General features: G+C 42.7%; 2 protein-coding genes across 3 annotated transcripts in view; one reads left to right on the top strand and one right to left on the bottom strand.

Annotated features, from left to right (window-relative positions):
- Positions 1-22,789, bottom strand: part of LOC145660169 (uncharacterized) — a 283,557-nt gene that overhangs the window by 226,889 nt on the left and 33,879 nt on the right. The gene's annotated exons all lie outside the window — the stretch shown is intronic.
- Positions 1,676-22,443, top strand: LOC145660319 (uncharacterized). The gene is made up of 2 exons (XM_081724806.1): positions 1,676-19,426; positions 19,529-22,443. Exons 1-2 carry the CDS (start codon positions 1,698-1,700, stop codon positions 21,984-21,986), a joined length of 20,187 nt encoding a protein of 6,728 aa, XP_081580932.1. The 5' UTR covers positions 1,676-1,697; the 3' UTR covers positions 21,987-22,443.

Below are 22,789 nucleotides of genomic sequence, written 5' to 3'. Positions count from 1 at the left end.
AGATAGATAAATGGGACAGTCATTTTAAATAAAAACAGACTATCCTATATAAATGAAAAATTGTGTAAAAAAAATTAGACAATGTCTCACTGATCACTGTAATATATCTTATTATACCCCATTTCAAAGGCACTGTTGGTAAGACAAATAGTTATAAAGAAGAGAGGTGCTATGGCGTTTACATTAAAATGTAGTCATTTCTAGAGAAGGCAATAAATCTCCAAGTGTCATGGGGCAAAATTTGTTATAGAAATCTGCTATCATGGCCCAGTGGGACATATTATTGAATAGGCATTGATTGTAAACTTTGTTTCTAGTTTCTAGATTGTAAGATTTCTGATTTCTAGTTTCTAGATTGTAAATTTCTAGTTTCTAGTTTGCAATCTTAGTTTCTAGTTTTCCCACAAGAGTGCATTGTTTTCAGAGGATACTGTTTGAGCAAAATACATTAACATACTCTTATTAAATGTGTAACATAGGGGAATTAAACTTTAAAGACTTTTACGATCCATTTTTTTATGATGATGAGGGTGAGGGTCAGCAATACCAAAAACACAGTACAAAAGAGTAAAAGTAACATTCAAAGCAAAAGTTGTGGACAGTGATACAAAACAATATATGGTGTTCAAACCAAGGTGAGATCCAAAGTACAAAACACGGTCAGTCAGAGTACAATAGAGAATACTGCTACCTCAGATTGTGGAACACAATGAAAAGCAAGACTTCACAATTAACATAAAAACGAAGTATTTATGTGCCTGGGAATAGCTGAAGGCAATCAGCTGATGATTAGATATTATTATTCAAGAGAGGCTGCTGGTGGCTGTGGACAGTATTGTAGGGAATGTCTTCGATCCATTTACTATTCACCGTAATTCTCAAAATTGCAACAGAAGAGATATGACAGAATGCCTCCATTTCTGGATTTCCACTTAGACATAAATAACATGACAATAGATTTCTATATAGATGACACACACTTCTTATGACAAACCTAAGGCCCTGATAATGTGATTGAAGGGTTGATTTGGATATCAGTTCGAACAGTCTGTGAAAACAGCACTAAAATGTGAAAAAAATGTATTTGGTCAACCTTTGCCTTGAAATGTGACCAGTGGCTGTCATGGTGTATGAGTTTTGTGAAAAAGCTGAATGAACTGCTGATGAAAAGTCATATGACTTTTCCATCAAATAAACAAACCAATAATAAAAAACAATTGTAATACAAGTATTTTTAAAACCATAATGCTGATATTTCTTGTAATATTAAATGTAAATATTAAATTAAAGGCTTAACAAATGCAGCCATCAAAATTTCATGGACATCCACATTTCAGTCTCTGTTGTTCTTTTCCGTGAGCACATGCCTGATGGCTTGATTTCTTAAAGAAAATGAATTAGATGGGAAAGATTAATTGAATGCAACACTCAACTAAATGGAATGGAGTCATGAACAATCTCAGCCATGTTATATTTTCTAATGATGTCATTAGAAAATGCTGAATAGAACACATAATGCAAGATAAATATATTCAAAAAAGTGTAAATACAAAGTATAATACAATAATACAATAATATTCTTTTTTGTAACAGTGTGTATATGGTGGGTACTTACTGGAATTTCAGGAGCAGCAATGGACACAACTTTGGCAACAACAAATGCATCTACAACACAAATAAGACCAACAAGTTTGGTCATGTCAACTGAGTCCACATTACAAACAGGATTTAGAATGTCTATGTCAATTGCAAAAACACCACAAACACAAACAAGTAGGTCATACCGAGGAATTGAAACAACCCAAAAAACATCACAAGCGTCCAGCCCTACTAAATCCACAAATCTGATATCTGCTGCCAAAACAGTAGCCACTGCACCAGAATCCACAGCTCAGAAAACATCAACAGTGATCAGTTCAACAGCATCTACAAAACAGGTACACAGTTCATCTAACCCAACAACCAGTCCCAGAACCTTAGCCCCTTCAAGTGAAACTACAAATCAGAAAACATCAACAGTGACGAGTTCAACAGCATCCACAAAACAGATCATAATTTCATCTACATTCCTTTCCACTCCAACAACACTGGCCTCTGCAAGTGAATCCACACCTCAGATTACTTCAACAGTGCTCACTTCCTCAAATTCTACACTAGATATCAGTACTTCATCCCAAGCACCGACCTATGCCAAATCCATGGCCACTTCAACTGAATCCACACCTCAGAAAACATCAACAGATTCCAGTTCAACAGCATCCACAAAAAGGATAACCACTACATCTAACCCAATCACTCCTACAACTTTGTCCAGTACACCTGAAACCACACATAAGATTAGATCAAAAGTGTTCACAACATCAACAGTGACCACTTCAACAACATCCACAAAACAAATCACCGCTTCAGCTAACCCAACAACCAGTCCTAAAACTGTGGCCTCTACAACTGAAACCACACCTGAGATTACATCAAAAGTGGTGACTCCATCAATTTCATCCACACCACCAACCTCTGCCAAAACCATGGGCATTTCAAGTGAATCCTCAGCTGAGAAAACATCAACAGATACCACTTCAACAGCATCCACAAAACAGGTCACCTCTTCCTCTAACTCCCCTACAACTCCATCAACTTTAGCCTCTTCAACTGAATCCACAACTCAGAAAACATCAAGTGTGTCCACTTCCTCATCTTCTACACTAGATATCAGCACTTCATCCACACCACCAACCTCTGCCACAACCATGGCCTCTTCAAATGCAACCACACCTCAGATTACATCAACAGGTTCCAGTTCAGCAGCATCCACAAAACAGGTCACCTCTTCATCTAACTCCCCTTCCACTCCAATAACTTTGGCCTCTACATCTCAAACCACATTTCAGATTACATCAAAAGTGGTGACTCTATCAATTTCATCCACACCACCAACCTCTGCCACAATAGTGGCAACTTCAACTGAATCCACACCTCAGAAAACATCTTTTGTCTCCACTTCTTCATCTTCTACACTAGATATCAGCACTTCATCCACACCACCAACCTCTGCCACAACCGTGGCACCTTCAACTGAATCCACATCTCAGAAAACTTCAACAGATACCAGTTCAACACCATCCACAAAACAGATCAACTCTTCATCTAACTCCCCTACAACTCCATCAACTTTAGCCTCTTCAACTGAATCCACAACTCAGAAAACATCAAGTGTGTCCACTTCCTCATCTTCTACACTAGATATCAGCACTTCATCCACACCACCAACCTCTGCCACAACCGTTGCACTTTCAACTGAATCCACATCTCAGAAAACTTCAACAGATACCAGTTCAACACCATCCACAAAACAGGTCACCTCTTCATCTAACTCCCCTACAACTCCAACAACTTTGGCCTCTTCAACTGTATCCACAACTCTGATAACATCAACAGTGACCACTTCAACAGCATCCACAATACAAATCACCACTTCAGCCAACCCAACAACCACTCCTACAGCTGTGGCCTCTACAACTGAAACCACACCTGAGATTTCCTTAATAGGTTCCACTTCAGCATCATCCACAAAAGAGATAACCACTTCATCTAACTCGCCAACCACTCCCAAAATGTTCTATTCTACACCTGAAACCACACCTCATATTAAATCAGAAGTGTTCCCTTCATCAGCCCCCTACACACCACCATCCTCTGCAACAACTGTGACCACTTCAACTGAATCCACACCTCCGAAAACATCAACATATTCCAGTTCAACAGCATCCATAATACAGCTCACCTCTTCATCTAATTCGACAACCACTCCCACAAATTTGACCTCTACACCTGAAACCACACCTCATATTCCATCAAACGTGTTCACTTCATCAACTTCTTCCACACCACCAACCTCTTCCACAACCGTGGCCTCTTCAACTGAAACCACACCTCAGATTACATCAACAGCTTCCAGTTCAACAGCCTCCAGAAAACAGGTCACCTCCTCATCTAACTCCCCTACCACTATAACAACTTTGGCCTCTTCCACTGAATCCACAACTCAAAAAATATCAATATTGACCACTTCAACAGCATCCACAACACAAATCACCACTTCAGCCAACTCAACAACAACTGCTACAACTTTGGCCTCTATGCCTGTGACCACACCTCAGATTCCATCAAAAGTGTTCATTTCATCAATTTCATCCACACCACTAACCTCTGCCTCAACCATGGCCTCTTCAAATGCAACCACACCTCAGATTACATCAACAGGTTCCAGTTCAGCAGCATCCACAAAACAGGTCACCTCTTCATCTAACTCCCCTTCCACTCCAATAACTTTGGCCTCTACATCTCAAACCACATTTCAGATTACATCAAAAGTGGTGACTCTATCAATTTCATCCACACCACCAACCTCTGCCACAATAGTGGCAACTTCAACTGAATCCACACCTCAGAAAACATCTTTTGTCTCCACTTCTTCATCTTCTACACTAGATATCAGCACTTCATCCACACCACCAACCTCTGCCACAACCGTGGCACCTTCAACTGAATCCACATCTCAGAAAACTTCAACAGATACCAGTTCAACACCATCCACAAAACAGATCAACTCTTCATCTAACTCCCCTACAACTCCATCAACTTTAGCCTCTTCAACTGAATCCACAACTCAGAAAACATCAAGTGTGTCCACTTCCTCATCTTCTACACTAGATATCAGCACTTCATCCACACCACCAACCTCTGCCACAACCGTTGCACTTTCAACTGAATCCACATCTCAGAAAACTTCAACAGATACCAGTTCAACACCATCCACAAAACAGGTCACCTCTTCATCTAACTCCCCTACAACTCCAACAACTTTGGTCTCTATGCCTGTGACCACACCTCAGATTCCATCAAAAGTGTTCATTTCATCAATTTCATCCACACCACCAACCTCTGCCTCAACCGTGGCCTCTTCAACTGAAACCACACCTCAGATTACATCAACAGCTTCCAGTTCAACAGACTCCAAAAAACAGGTCACCTCCTCATCTAACTCCCCTACCACAATAACAACTTTGGCCTCTTCCACTGAATCCACAACTCAGAAAATATCAATATTGACCACTTCAACAGCATCCACAACACAAATCACCACTTCAGCCAACTCAACAACAACTGCTACAACTTTGGCCTCTATGCCTGTGACCACACCTCAGATTCCATCAAAAGTGTTCATTTCATCAATTTCATCCACACCACCAACCTCTGCCTCAACCATGGCCTCTTCAAATGCAACCACACCTCAGATTACATCAACAGGTTCCAGTTCAGCAGCATCCACAAAACAGGTCACCTCTTCATCTAACTCCCCTTCCACTCCAATAACTTTGGCCTCTACATCTCAAACCACATTTCAGATTACATCAAAAGTGGTGACTCCATCAATTTCATCCACACCACCAACCTCTAACACAATAGTGGCAACTTCAACTGAATCCACACCTCAGAAAACATCAAAGGGGTCTACTTCCTCATCTTCTACACTAGATATCAGCACTTCATCCACACCACCAACCTCTGCCACAACCGTGGCACCTTCAAATGAATCCACATCTCAGAAAACTTCAACAGATACCAGTTCAACACCATCCACAAAACAGATCACCTCTTCATCTAACTCCCCTACAACTCCATCAACTTTAGCCTCTTCAACTGAATCCACAACTCAGAAAACATCAAGTGTGTCCACTTCCTCATCTTCTACTCTAGATATCAGCACTTCATCCACACCACCAACCTCTGCCACAACCGTGGCAACTTCAACTGAATCCACACCTCAGAAAACTTCAACAGATACCAGTTCAACACCATCCACAAAACAGGTCACCTCTTCATCTAACTCCCCTACAACTCCAACAACTTTGGCCTCTTCAACTGTATCCACAACTCTGATAACATCAACAGTGACCACTTCAACAGCATCCACAAAACAAATCACCACTTCAGCCAACCCAACAACCACTCCTACAACTGTGGCCTCTTCAACTGAAACCACACCTGAGATTTCCTTAATAGGTTCCACTTCAGCAGCATCCACAAAGCCGCTCACCTCTTCATCTAATTCTTCAACAACTGCCACAAATTTGGCCTCTACACCTGAAACCACACCTCAGATTACATCAACAGGTTCCAGTTCAACAGCATCTACAAAACAGGTCACCTCTTCATCTAAATCCCCTACCTCGCCAATAACTTTGGCCTCTTCAACTGAATCCAAAACTCAGAAAACATCAACAGCGACCACTTCAACAGCATCCACAAAACTAATCACCACTTCAGGCAACCCAACAACCACTCCTTCAACTGTGGCCTCTTCAACTGCAAAGACACCTCAGATTACATCAATAGGTTCCACTTCAACAGCATCCACAAACCAGATAACCACTTCATCTAACTCACCATCCGCTCACACAACTTTGGCCTCTACACCTGAAACCACACATCAGATTAAATCAGAAGTGTTCCCTTCATCAACCCCATACACACCACCATCCTCTTCCACAAGTGTGACCATTTCAACTGAATCCACACCTCCGAAAACATCAACATATACCAGTTCAACTGCATCCACAAAACAGCTCACCTCTTCATCTAACTCGCAAACCACACCCACAAATTTGGCAACTACACCTCAATCCACAACTGAGATTAAATCAAAAGTGTTCACTTCATCAATGTCTTCCACAACAGCAACCTCTGCCTCAACCGAGGCCTCTTCAAGTGTAACCACACCTAAGATTACATCAACAGGTTCCAGTTCAACAGCATCCACAAAACAGGTCACATCTTCATCTAACTCCCGTACCACTCCAACAACTTTGGCCTCTTCAACTGAATCCACAACTCAGAAAACATCAACAGTGACCACTTCAACAGCATCCACAATACAAATCACCACTTCAGCCAACCCAACAACCACTCCTACAGCTGTGGCCTCTACAACTGAAACCACACCTGAGATTTCCTTAATAGGTTCCACTTCAGCATCATCCACAAAAGAGATAACCACTTCATCTAACTCGCCAACCACTCCCAAAACTTTCTATTCTACACCTGAAACCACACCTCATATTAAATCAGAAGTGTTCCCTTCATCAGCCCCCTACACACCACCATCCTCTGCAACAACTGTGACCACTTCAACTGAATCCACACCTCCGAAAACATCAACATATTCCAGTTCAACAGCATCCATAATACAGCTCACCTCTTCATCTAATTCGACAACCACTCCCACAAATTTGGCCTCTACACCTGAGACCACACCTCAGATTACATCAAAAGTGTTCACTTCATCATATTCATCCTCACCACCAACCTCTGCTTCAACCATGACCTCTTCAACTGAATCCACAACACAGAATACATCAACAATGACCACTTCAACAACATCCACAAAACAAATCACCACTTCAGCCAACCCAACAACCACTCCTCCAACTATGGCATCTGAACCTGAAACCACACCTCATATTCCATCAAAAGTGTTCACTTCATCAACTTCTTCCACACCACCAACCTCTTCCACAACTGTGGCCTCTTCAACTGAAACCACACCTCAGATTACATCAACAGCTTCCAGTTCAACAGCCTCCAAAAAACAGGTCACCTCCTCATCTAACTCCCCTACCACTCTAACAACTTTGGCCTCTTCCACTGAATCCACAACTCAGAAAATATCAATATTGACCACTTCAACATCATCCACAACACAAATCACCACTTCAGCCAACTCAACAACAACTGCTACAACTTTGGCCTCTATGCCTGTGACCACACCTCAGATTCCATCAAAAGTGTTCATTTCATCAATTTCATCCACACCATCAACCTCTGCCTCAACCATGGCCTCTTCAAATGCAACCACACCTCAGATTACATCAACAGGTTCCAGTTCAGCAGCATCCACAAAACAGGTCACCTCTTCATCTAACTCCCCTTCCACTCCAATAACTTTGGCCTCTACACCTCAAACCACATTTCAGATTACATCAAAAGTGGTGACTCCATCAATTTCATCCACCCCACCAACCTCTGCCACAATAGTGGCAACTTCAACTGAATCCACACCTCAGAAAACATCAAGTGTGTCCACTTCCTCATCTTCTACACTAGATATCAGCACTTCATCCACACCACCAACCTCTGCCACAACCGTGGCACCTTCAACTGAATCCACATCTCAGAAAACTTCAACAGATACCAGTTCAACACCATCCACAAAACAGATCACCTCTTCATCTAACTCCCCTACAACTCCATCAACTTTAGCCTCTTCAACTGAATCCACAACTCAGAAAACATCAAGTGTGTCCACTTCCTCATCTTCTACTCTAGATATCAGCACTTCATCCACACCACCAACCTCTGCCACAACCGTGGCAATTTCAACTGAATCCACACCTCAGAAAACTTCAACAGATACCAGTTCAACACCATCCACAAAACAGGTCACCTCTTCATCTAACTCCCTTACAACTCCAACAACTTTGGCCTCTTCAACTGTATCCACAACTCTGATAACATCAACAGTGACCACTTCAACAGCATCCACAAAACAAATCACCACTTCAGCCAACTCAACAACAACTGCTACAACTTTGGCCTCTATGCCTGTGACCACACCTCAGATTCCATCAAAAGTGTTCATTTCATCAATTTCATCCACACCACCAACCTCTGCCTCAACCATGGCCTCTTCAAATGCAACCACACCTCAGATTACATCAACAGGTTCCAGTTCAGCAGCATCCACAAAACAGGTCACCTCTTCATCTAACTCCCCTTCCACTCCAATAACTTTGGCCTCTACATCTCAAACCACATTTCAGATTACATCAAAAGTGGTGACTCCATCAATTTCATCCACACCACCAACCTCTAACACAATAGTGGCAACTTCAACTGAATCCACACCTCAGAAAACATCAAAGGGGTCTACTTCCTCATCTTCTACACTAGATATCAGCACTTCATCCACACCACCAACCTCTGCCACAACCGTGGCACCTTCAACTGAATCCACATCTCAGAAAACTTCAACAGATACCAGTTCAACACCATCCACAAAACAGATCACCTCTTCATCTAACTCCCCTACAACTCCATCAACTTTAGCCTCTTCAACTGAATCCACAACTCAGAAAACATCAAGTGTGTCCACTTCCTCATCTTCTACTCTAGATATCAGCACTTCATCCACACCACCAACCTCTGCCACAACCGTGGCAACTTCAACTGAATCCACACCTCAGAAAACTTCAACAGATACCAGTTCAACACCATCCACAAAACAGGTCACCTCTTCATCTAACTCCCCTACAACTCCAACAACTTTGGCCTCTTCAACTGTATCCACAACTCTGATAACATCAACAGTGACCACTTCAACAGCATCCACAAAACAAATCACCACTTCAGCCAACCCAACAACCACTCCTACAACTGTGGCCTCTTCAACTGAAACCACACCTGAGATTTCCTTAATAGGTTCCACTTCAGCAGCATCCACAAAGCCGCTCACCTCTTCATCTAATTCTTCAACAACTGCCACAAATTTGGCCTCTACACCTGAAACCACACCTCAGATTACATCAACAGGTTCCAGTTCAACAGCATCTACAAAACAGGTCACCTCTTCATCTAAATCCCCTACCTCGCCAATAACTTTGGCCTCTTCAACTGAATCCAAAACTCAGAAAACATCAACAGCGACCACTTCAACAGCATCCACAAAACTAATCACCACTTCAGGCAACCCAACAACCACTCCTTCAACTGTGGCCTCTTCAACTGCAAAGACACCTCAGATTACATCAATAGGTTCCACTTCAACAGCATCCACAAACCAGATAACCACTTCATCTAACTCACCATCCGCTCACACAACTTTGGCCTCTACACCTGAAACCACACATCAGATTAAATCAGAAGTGTTCCCTTCATCAACCCCATACACACCACCATCCTCTTCCACAAGTGTGACCATTTCAACTGAATCCACACCTCCGAAAACATCAACATATACCAGTTCAACTGCATCCACAAAACAGCTCACCTCTTCATCTAACTCGCAAACCACACCCACAAATTTGGCAACTACACCTCAATCCACAACTGAGATTAAATCAAAAGTGTTCACTTCATCAATGTCTTCCACAACAGCAACCTCTGCCTCAACCGAGGCCTCTTCAAGTGTAACCACACCTAAGATTACATCAACAGGTTCCAGTTCAACAGCATCCACAAAACAGGTCACATCTTCATCTAACTCCCGTACCACTCCAACAACTTTGGCCTCTTCAACTGAATCCACAACTCAGAAAACATCAACAGTGACCACTTCAACAGCATCCACAATACAAATCACCACTTCAGCCAACCCAACAACCACTCCTACAGCTGTGGCCTCTACAACTGAAACCACACCTGAGATTTCCTTAATAGGTTCCACTTCAGCATCATCCACAAAAGAGATAACCACTTCATCTAACTCGCCAACCACTCCCAAAACTTTCTATTCTACACCTGAAACCACACCTCATATTAAATCAGAAGTGTTCCCTTCATCAGCCCCCTACACACCACCATCCTCTGCAACAACTGTGACCACTTCAACTGAATCCACACCTCCGAAAACATCAACATATTCCAGTTCAACAGCATCCATAATACAGCTCACCTCTTCATCTAATTCGACAACCACTCCCACAAATTTGGCCTCTACACCTGAGACCACACCTCAGATTACATCAAAAGTGTTCACTTCATCATATTCATCCTCACCACCAACCTCTGCTTCAACCATGACCTCTTCAACTGAATCCACAACACAGAATACATCAACAATGACCACTTCAACAACATCCACAAAACAAATCACCACTTCAGCCAACCCAACAACCACTCCTCCAACTATGGCATCTGAACCTGAAACCACACCTCATATTCCATCAAAAGTGTTCACTTCATCAACTTCTTCCACACCACCAACCTCTTCCACAACTGTGGCCTCTTCAACTGAAACCACACCTCAGATTACATCAACAGCTTCCAGTTCAACAGCCTCCAAAAAACAGGTCACCTCCTCATCTAACTCCCCTACCACTCTAACAACTTTGGCCTCTTCCACTGAATCCACAACTCAGAAAATATCAATATTGACCACTTCAACATCATCCACAACACAAATCACCACTTCAGCCAACTCAACAACAACTGCTACAACTTTGGCCTCTATGCCTGTGACCACACCTCAGATTCCATCAAAAGTGTTCATTTCATCAATTTCATCCACACCATCAACCTCTGCCTCAACCATGGCCTCTTCAAATGCAACCACACCTCAGATTACATCAACAGGTTCCAGTTCAGCAGCATCCACAAAACAGGTCACCTCTTCATCTAACTCCCCTTCCACTCCAATAACTTTGGCCTCTACACCTCAAACCACATTTCAGATTACATCAAAAGTGGTGACTCCATCAATTTCATCCACCCCACCAACCTCTGCCACAATAGTGGCAACTTCAACTGAATCCACACCTCAGAAAACATCAAGTGTGTCCACTTCCTCATCTTCTACACTAGATATCAGCACTTCATCCACACCACCAACCTCTGCCACAACCGTGGCACCTTCAACTGAATCCACATCTCAGAAAACTTCAACAGATACCAGTTCAACACCATCCACAAAACAGATCACCTCTTCATCTAACTCCCCTACAACTCCATCAACTTTAGCCTCTTCAACTGAATCCACAACTCAGAAAACATCAAGTGTGTCCACTTCCTCATCTTCTACTCTAGATATCAGCACTTCATCCACACCACCAACCTCTGCCACAACCGTGGCAATTTCAACTGAATCCACACCTCAGAAAACTTCAACAGATACCAGTTCAACACCATCCACAAAACAGGTCACCTCTTCATCTAACTCCCTTACAACTCCAACAACTTTGGCCTCTTCAACTGTATCCACAACTCTGATAACATCAACAGTGACCACTTCAACAGCATCCACAAAACAAATCACCACTTCAGCCAACTCAACAACAACTGCTACAACTTTGGCCTCTATGCCTGTGACCACACCTCAGATTCCATCAAAAGTGTTCATTTCATCAATTTCATCCACACCACCAACCTCTGCCTCAACCATGGCCTCTTCAAATGCAACCACACCTCAGATTACATCAACAGGTTCCAGTTCAGCAGCATCCACAAAACAGGTCACCTCTTCATCTAACTCCCCTTCCACTCCAATAACTTTGGCCTCTACATCTCAAACCACATTTCAGATTACATCAAAAGTGGTGACTCCATCAATTTCATCCACACCACCAACCTCTAACACAATAGTGGCAACTTCAACTGAATCCACACCTCAGAAAACATCAAAGGGGTCTACTTCCTCATCTTCTACACTAGATATCAGCACTTCATCCACACCACCAACCTCTGCCACAACCGTGGCACCTTCAACTGAATCCACATCTCAGAAAACTTCAACAGATACCAGTTCAACACCATCCACAAAACAGATCACCTCTTCATCTAACTCCCCTACAACTCCATCAACTTTAGCCTCTTCAACTGAATCCACAACTCAGAAAACATCAAGTGTGTCCACTTCCTCATCTTCTACTCTAGATATCAGCACTTCATCCACACCACCAACCTCTGCCACAACCGTGGCAACTTCAACTGAATCCACACCTCAGAAAACTTCAACAGATACCAGTTCAACACCATCCACAAAACAGGTCACCTCTTCATCTAACTCCCCTACAACTCCAACAACTTTGGCCTCTTCAACTGTATCCACAACTCTGATAACATCAACAGTGACCACTTCAACAGCATCCACAAAACAAATCACCACTTCAGCCAACCCAACAACCACTCCTACAACTGTGGCCTCTTCAACTGAAACCACACCTGAGATTTCCTTAATAGGTTCCACTTCAGCAGCATCCACAAAGCCGCTCACCTCTTCATCTAATTCTTCAACAACTGCCACAAATTTGGCCTCTACACCTGAAACCACACCTCAGATTACATCAACAGGTTCCAGTTCAACAGCATCTACAAAACAGGTCACCTCTTCATCTAAATCCCCTACCTCGCCAATAACTTTGGCCTCTTCAACTGAATCCAAAACTCAGAAAACATCAACAGCGACCACTTCAACAGCATCCACAAAACTAATCACCACTTCAGGCAACCCAACAACCACTCCTTCAACTGTGGCCTCTTCAACTGCAAAGACACCTCAGATTACATCAATAGGTTCCACTTCAACAGCATCCACAAACCAGATAACCACTTCATCTAACTCACCATCCGCTCACACAACTTTGGCCTCTACACCTGAAACCACACATCAGATTAAATCAGAAGTGTTCCCTTCATCAACCCCATACACACCACCATCCTCTTCCACAAGTGTGACCATTTCAACTGAATCCACACCTCCGAAAACATCAACATATACCAGTTCAACTGCATCCACAAAACAGCTCACCTCTTCATCTAACTCGCAAACCACACCCACAAATTTGGCAACTACACCTCAATCCACAACTGAGATTAAATCAAAAGTGTTCACTTCATCAATGTCTTCCACAACAGCAACCTCTGCCTCAACCGAGGCCTCTTCAAGTGTAACCACACCTAAGATTACATCAACAGGTTCCAGTTCAACAGCATCCACAAAACAGGTCACATCTTCATCTAACTCCCGTACCACTCCAACAACTTTGGCCTCTTCAACTGAATCCACAACTCAGAAAACATCAACAGTGACCACTTCAACAGCATCCACAATACAAATCACCACTTCAGCCAACCCAACAACCACTCCTACAGCTGTGGCCTCTACAACTGAAACCACACCTGAGATTTCCTTAATAGGTTCCACTTCAGCATCATCCACAAAAGAGATAACCACTTCATCTAACTCGCCAACCACTCCCAAAACGTTCTATTCTACACCTGAAACCACACCTCATATTAAATCAGAAGTGTTCCCTTCATCAGCCCCCTACACACCACCATCCTCTGCAACAACTGTGACCACTTCAACTGAATCCACACCTCCGAAAACATCAACATATTCCAGTTCAACAGCATCCATAATACAGCTCACCTCTTCATCTAATTCGAAAACCACTCCCACAAATTTGGCCTCTACACCTGAGACCACACCTCAGATTACATCAAAAGTGTTCACTTCATCATATTCATCCTCACCACCAACCTCTGCTTCAACCATGACCTCTTCAACTGAATCCACAACACAGAATACATCAACAATGACCACTTCAACAACATCCACAAAACAAATCACCACTTCAGCCAACCCAACAACCACTCCTCCAACTATGGCATCTGAACCTGAAACCACACCTCAGATTCCATCAAAAGTGTTCACTTCATCAATTTCATCCACACCACCAACCTCTTCCACAACTGTGGCCTCTTCAAATGCAACCACACCTCAGATTACATCAACAGGTTCCAGTTCAGCAGCATCCACAAAACAGGTCACCTCTTCATCTAAATCCCCTTCCACTCCAATAACTTTGGCCTCTACACCTCAAACCGCATTTCAGATTACATCAAAAGTGGTGACTCCATCAATTTCATCCACCCCACCAACCTCTGCCACAATAGTGGCAACTTCAACTGAATCCACACCTCAGAAAACATCAAGTGTGTCCACTTCCTCATCTTCTACACTAGATATCAGCACTTCATCCACACCACCAATCTCTGCCACAACCGTGGCACCTTCAACTGAATCCACATCTCAGAAAACTTCAACAGATACCAGTTCAACAACATCCACAAAACAGGTCACCTCTTCATCTAACTCCCTTACAACTCCAACAACTTTAGCCTCTTCAACTGAATCCACAGCTCAGAAAACATCAAGTGTGTCCACTTCCTCATCTTCTACTCTAGATATCAGCACTTCATCCACACCACCAACCTCTGCCACAACCGTGGCAATTTCAACTGAATCCACACCTCAGAAAACTTCAACAGATACCAGTTCAACACCATCCACAAAACAGGTCACCTCTTCATCTAACTCCCTTACAACTCCAACAACTTTGGCCTCTTCAACTGTATCCACAACTCTGATAACATCAACAGTGACCACTTCAACAGCATCCACAAAACAAATCACCACTTCAGCCAACTCAACAACAACTGCTACAACTTTGGCCTCTATGCCTGTGACCACACCTCAGATTCCATCAAAAGTGTTCATTTCATCAATTTCATCCACACCACCAACCTCTGCCTCAACCATGGCCTCTTCAAATGCAACCACACCTCAGATTACATCAACAGGTTCCAGTTCAGCAGCATCCACAAAACAGGTCACCTCTTCATCTAACTCCCCTTACACTCCAATAACTTTGGCCTCTACACCTCAAACCACACTTCAGATTACATCAAAAGTGGTGACTCCATCAATTTCATCCACACCACCAACCTCTGCCACAATAGTGGTAACTTCAACTGAATCCACACCTCAGAAAACATCAAGTGTGTCCACTTCCTCATCTTCTACTCTAGATATCAGCACTTCATCCACACCACCAACCTCTGCCACAACCGTGGCAACTTCAACTGAATCCACACCTCAGAAAACTTCAACAAATACCAGTTTAACACCATCCACAAAACAGGTCACCTCTTCATCTAACTCCCCTACAACTCCAAAAACTTTGGCCTCTTCAACTGTATCCACAACTCTGATAACATCAACAGTGACCACTTCAACAGCATCCACAAAACAAATCACCACTTCAGCCAACTCAACAACAACTGCTACAACTTTGGCCTCTATGCCTGTGACCACACCTCAGATTCCATCAAAAGTGTTCATTTCATCAATTTCATCCACACCACCAACCTCTGCCTCAACCATGGCCTCTTCAAATGCAACCACACCTCAGATTACATCAACAGGTTCCAGTTCAGCAGCATCCACAAAAAAGGTCACCTCTTCATCTAACTCCCCTTACACTCCAATAACTTTGGCCTCTACATATCAAACCACACTTCAGATTACATCAAAAGTGGTGACTCCATCAATTTCATCCACACCACCAACCTCTGCCAGAATAGTGGCAACTTCAACTGAATCCACACCTCAGAAAACATCAAGTGTGTCCACTTCTTCATCTTCTACACTAGATATCAGCACTTCATCCACACCACCAACCTCTGCCACAACCGTGGCAACTTCAACTGAATCCACACCTCAGAAAACTTCAACAGATACCAGTTCAACACCATCCACAAAACAGGTCACCTCTTCATCTAACTCCCCTACAACTCCAACAACTTTGGCCTCTTCAACTGTATCCACAACTCTGATAACATCAACAGTGACCACTTCAACAGCATCCACAAAACAAATCACCACTTCAGCCAACTCAACAACTACTCCTACAACTGTGGCCTCTTCAACTGAAACCACACCTGAGATTTCCTTAATAGGTTCCACTTCAGCAGCATCCACAAAACCGCTCACCTCTTCATCTAATTCTTCAACAACTGCCACAAATTTGGCCTCTACACCTGAAACCACACCTCAGATTGCATCAACAGGTTCCAGTTCAACAGCATCTACAAAACAGGTCACATCTTCAACTAACTCCCCTACCACTCCAACAACTTTGGCCTCTTCAACTGAATCCACAACTCAGAAAACATCAACAGTGACCACTTCAACAGCATCCACAATACAAATCACCACTTCAGCCAACCCAACCACCACTCCTACAGCTGTGGCCTCTACAACTGAAACCACACCTGAGATTTCCTTAATAGGTTCCACTTCAGCATCATCCACAAAAGAGATAACCACTTCATCTAATTCGACAACCACTCCCACAAATTTGGCCTCTACACCTGAAACCACACCTCAGTTTACAACAAAGGTGTTCACTTCGTCATATTCATCCTCACCACCAACCTCTGCTTCAACCATGACCTCGTCAACTGAATCCACAACACAGAATACATCAACAATGACCACTTCAACAACATCCACAAAACAAATCACCACTTCAGCCAACCCAACAACCACTCCTCCAACTATGGCATCTGAACCTGAAACCACACCTCATATTCTATCAAACGTTTTCAATTCATCAACTTCTTCCACACCACCAACCTCTTCCACATCTGTGGCCTCTTCAACTGAAACCACACCTCAGATTACATCAACAGCTTCCAGTTCAACAGCCTCCAAAAAACAGGTCACCTCCTCATCTAACTCCCCTACCATTCTAACAACTTTGGCCTCTTCCACTGAATCCACAACTCAGAAAATATCAATATTGATCACTTCAACAGCATCCACAACACAAATCACCACTTCAGCCAACTCAACAACAACTGCTACAACTTTGGCCTCTATGCCTGTGACCACACCTCAGATTCCACCAAAAGTGTTCATTTCATCAATTTCATCCACACAACCAACCTCTGCCTCAACCATGGCCTCTTCAAATGCAACCACACCTCAGATTACATCAACAGGTTCCAGTTCAGCAGCATCCACAAAACAGGTCACCTCTTCATCTAACTCCCCTTCCACTCCAATAACTTTGGCCTCTACACCTCAAACCACACTTCAGATTACATCAAAAGTGGTGACTCCATCAATTTCATCCACACCACCAACCTCTGCCACAATAGTGGCAACTTCAACTGAATCCACACCTCAGAAAACATCAAGTGTGTCCACTTCCTCATCTTCTACACTAGATATCAGCACTTCATCCACACCACCAACCTCTGCCACAACCGTGGCAACTTCAACTGAATCCACACCTCAGAAAACTTCAACAGATACCAGTTCAACACCATCCATAAAACAGGTCACCTCTTCATCTAACTCCCGTACCTCGCCAATAACTTTGGCCTCTTCAACTGAATCCACAACTCTGATAACAGCAAAAGTGACCACTTCAACAGCATCCACAAAACAAATCACCACTTCAGCCAACCCAACAACCACTCCTACAACTGTGGCCTCTTCAACTGAAACCACACCTGATATTTCCTTAATAGGTTCCACTTCAGCAGCATCCACAAAACCGCTCACCTCTTCATCTAATTCTTCAAAAACTGCCACAAATTTGGCCTCTACACCTGAAACCACACCTGAGATTACCTCAACAGGTTCCAGTTCAACAGCATCTACAAAACAGGTCACCTCTTCATCTAAATCCCCTACCTCTAACTCGCAAACCACACCCACAAATTTGGCAACTACACCTCAATCCACAACTGAGATTAAATCAAAAGTGTTCACTTCATCAACTTCTTCCACACCACCAACCTCTTCCACAACTGTGGCCTCTTCAACTGAAACCACACCTCAGATTACATCAACAGCTTCCAGTTCAACAGCCTCCAAAAAACAGGTCACCTCCTCATCTAACTCCCCTACAACTCCAACAACTTTGGCCTCTTCAACTGTATCCACAACTCAGAAAACATCAACAGTGACCACTTCAACAGCATCCACAATACAAATCACCACTTCAGCCAACCCATCAACCACTCCTACAGCTGTGGCCTCTACAACTGAAACCACACCTGAGATTTCCTTAATAGGTTCCACTTCAGCATCATCCACAAAAGAGATAACCACTTCATCTAACTCGCCAACCACTCCCAAAACGTTCTATTCTACACCTGAAACCACACCTCATATTAAATCAGAAGTGTTCCCTTCATCAGCCCCCTGCACACCACCATCCTCTGCAACAACTGTGACCACTTCAACTGAATCCACACCTCCGAAAACATCAACATATTCCAGTTCAACAGCATCCATAATACAGCTCACCTCTTCATCTAATTCGACAACCACTCCCACAAATTTGGCCTCTACACCTGAGACCACACCTCAGATTACATCAAAAGTGTTCACTTCATCATATTCATCCTCACCACCAACCTCTGCTTCAACCATGACCTCTTCAACTGAATCCACAACACAGAATACATCAACAATGACCACTTCAACAACATCCACAAAACAAATCACCACTTCAGCCAACCCAACAACCACTCCTCCAACTATGGCATCTGAACCTGAAACCACACCTCATATTCCATCAAAAGTGTTCACTTCATCAACTTCTTCCACACCACCAACCTCTTCCACAACTGTGGCCTCTTCAACTGAAACCACACCTCAGATTACATCAACAGCTTCCAGTTCAACAGCCTCCAAAAAACAGGTCACCTCCTCATCTAACTCCCCTACCACTCTAACAACTTTGGCCTCTTCCACTGAATCCACAACTCAGAAAATATCAATATTGACCACTTCAACATCATCCACAACACAAATCACCACTTCAGCCAACTCAACAACAACTGCTACAACTTTGGCCTCTATGCCTGTGACCACACCTCAGATTCCATCAAAAGTGTTCATTTCATCAATTTCATCCACACCACCAACCTCTGCCTCAACCATGGCCTCTTCAAATGCAACCACACCTCAGATTACATCAACAGGTTCCAGTTCAGCAGCATCCACAAAACAGGTCACCTCTTCATCTAACTCCCCTTCCACTCCAATAACTTTGGCCTCTACACCTCAAACCACATTTCAGATTACATCAAAAGTGGTGACTCCATCAATTTCATCCACACCACCAACCTCTGCCACAACCGTGGCACCTTCAACTGAATCCACATCTCAGAAAACTTCAACAGATACCAGTTCAACAACATCCACAAAACAGATCACCTCTTCATCTAACTCCCCTACAACTCCATCAACCTTAGCCTCTTCAACTGAATCCACAACTCAGAAAACATCAAGTGTGTCCACTTCCTCATCTTCTACTCTAGATATCAGCACTTCATCCACACCACCAACCTCTGCCACAACCGTGGCAACTTCAACTGAATCCACACCTCAGAAAACTTCAACAGATACCAGTTCAACACCATCCACAAAACAGGTCACCTCTTCATCTAACTCCCTTACAACTCCAACAACTTTGGCCTCTTCAACTGTATCCACAACTCTGATAACATCAACAGTGACCACTTCAACAGCATCCACAAAACAAATCACCACTTCAGCCAACCCAACAACCACTCCTACAACTTTGGCCTCTTCAACTGAAACCACACCTGAGATTTTGTTAATAGGTTCCACTTCAGCAGCATCCACAAAACCGCTCACCTCTTCATCTAATTCTTCAACAACTGCCACAAATTTGGCCTCTACACCTGAAACCACACCTCAGATTACATCAACAGGTTCCAGTTCAACAGCATCTACCAAACAGGTCACCTCTTCATCTAAATCCCCTACCTCGCCAATAACTTTGGCCTCTTCAACTGAATCCAAAACTCAGAAAACATCAACAGTGACCACTTCAACAGCATCCACAAAACAAATCACCACTTCAGCCGACCCAACAACCACTCCTTCAACTGTGGCCTCTTCAATTGAATCCACACCTGAGATTACATCAACATTTTCCACTTCATCTATTTCTAGACCAAAGTACAGCACTTCATCTACACCACAAATCTCTCCCACAACCATGTCCACTTCAACTGAATCCACACCTCAAAAAACATCAACAGTGTCCAGCTCAACATCATCTACTTCATCTAACTTACCAACCTCTACCACAACTTTCTCCACTTTAGCTGAAAGCATACCTCACAAAAGAACTTCACTTGTCTCCACTTCAGCTGCTTCTATATCACAGATAACTTCACTTCCAGCAACTTTGAGCCCATCCTATGCCAGCATCCAACAGAATGCAGCTTTGAGTTTAGCATCTTCAGTTTTATTCACACCACAGATGTCAATTTCAATAGTTGCCAATTCTTCTTCATATATGTCACAGCCAGCCCCTTTATCAACACAACAGGTAACAGCACCAACTTGGGCCATGTCAGCTGAAACCACATTTCAGAAAACATCCACACCAGTGTCAAATACAATAGCATCCACACCAACAGTCACTACAATGACTTTGAGCCCATCCAATGCATCCAACCAACAGAAAGCAGCTATGAGTTTAGCATCTTCAATTATATCTACACCACAGATGTCAATGTCAATAGTTGCCAATTTGACTGCATATACATCACAAACAACTCCTGCATCAAATCAACAGACAACAGCAACAATTTGGGCCATTTCACCTGGCACCACATCTCAGAAAACATCAACTGGTTCCACATCACAGATAACCAGTTCAACCAAGCCACCAACCACTCCCACAACTTTGAGCACATCCACTCCATCCAGACAACAGACTGGAGGAACAAGTTTAGCATCTTCATTTACAGTCATTCCCCAGATGACCATGTCAATTTTGGCTACTTCAGCTGCATCTACTTCACAGACATCAAGTTCATCCACCCCACAGAAAGCAGCAACAACTTTGGCATCTTCAACTAACTCTACACACCCAACAAAATTGGTTACATCAACTGATGTACAACCAACTGATGAAATCATATCTCAGAAACCAACAGCAACATTTGAAACTTTGTCTATGTCTACTCCCCAGACAACCACTGCATCCACAACATCATTAACTCCTACAAAATTGGACATGATGAATTCATCCACACCTAAGGCAACATCTATAACAATGTCAACTAAAGCATTTGAAAACAGAACAAGTGAAGAACCAATGACACCAGAAACTGTAACAACTACAATACCATCCACTTCAAGTGCAGTTCTCCCAATCAATATCAAAATGTTAACAACACTTTTGCCATCTACAATTGCTTCAACACAACAAAGACCATCATTGTCTACAAGTCATGTGGTGGTGACTTCTGTAACAACATCCTTTATAATGTATGTTCAATTCATGAAATTCAAAGTTATGCAGTAGAAATGTGTTGATTATGAATTTTAATTGAAAAATCAACACATTATGTGCTTTTTCTCATCTAGACCTGGTTCAGCTGTGGTCAATACCAGGCTTGTGTTCAACTCCTCCACTCCCATCCCCAGTGAGAGCTTGGTCCTTAGTGCTAGCAAATTTCTGCTGAGCTCTCGATTAACAAACATCACAGATTCAATGAAAGTGCTAAATATTACTTATGAGAGTAAGTTTCCTGTTCAATTCCACAACATTGCTACAAGTACCCATATCACCCTCTCACTTTCCTGAATTCCATAGCTCATTTAATATCAATGGCATTGTCCTCACTTCACAGCAATTACAGAATCCTCCTATGCAGTCATCTTCACATTCATCCTCACCAACATCAGCATGCCAGATAGTATAGATCTCAGAAACAACACATACAACAAGGTGCAGAGTACGATCAACAAAGTGGTAAGGGTATATTAATACCTCATTATATATCATCCATATTTATTACATTTCTATATATACCAATGTGTTGGACAGGTACAAATGGAGTGAATTCTAATAATCTTAAAAATGGGAAGTAATTTTGCTTTGGAAAAATTTAAAATTAACATGTTTTTGATATGTATAAATGAGATAGACATTATTAAAGTTATAGGCGACAATACGAATTTTTATACTCTTTAGAACTAAAAGTTTATGTATGTCTCCAGCTAAACACACTTCTGAATGAACCTGATGCACAACCAATTGAACCTCAGAGCTCTGGCTTCACGTAAGTTTATTATTTTATTTTCTGACATTTGTTTCTCATCATA

This window comes from Electrophorus electricus, chromosome 12 (genome assembly GCF_041902795.1).
Source record: "Electrophorus electricus isolate QZ-2024a chromosome 12, ASM4190279v1, whole genome shotgun sequence".
NCBI lineage: Eukaryota > Metazoa > Chordata > Actinopteri > Gymnotiformes > Gymnotidae > Electrophorus > Electrophorus electricus.
The sequence above is the reverse complement of the archived record's forward strand: the minus strand, read 5'-3'. Positions and strand labels throughout refer to the sequence as shown.

What these genes read in the sequence shown, in the direction of transcription:
- LOC145660319 (XM_081724806.1), top strand. Translation starts at nt 1,698, where the DNA reads ATGTCAACTGAGTCCACATTACAAACAGGATTTAGAATGTCTATGTCA. An exon ending in AAAATATCAATATTGACCAC is followed by an intron (nt 19,427 to 19,528) that starts TTCAACATCATC and finishes GATTCCATCAAA; the next exon opens with AGTGTTCATTTCATCAATTT.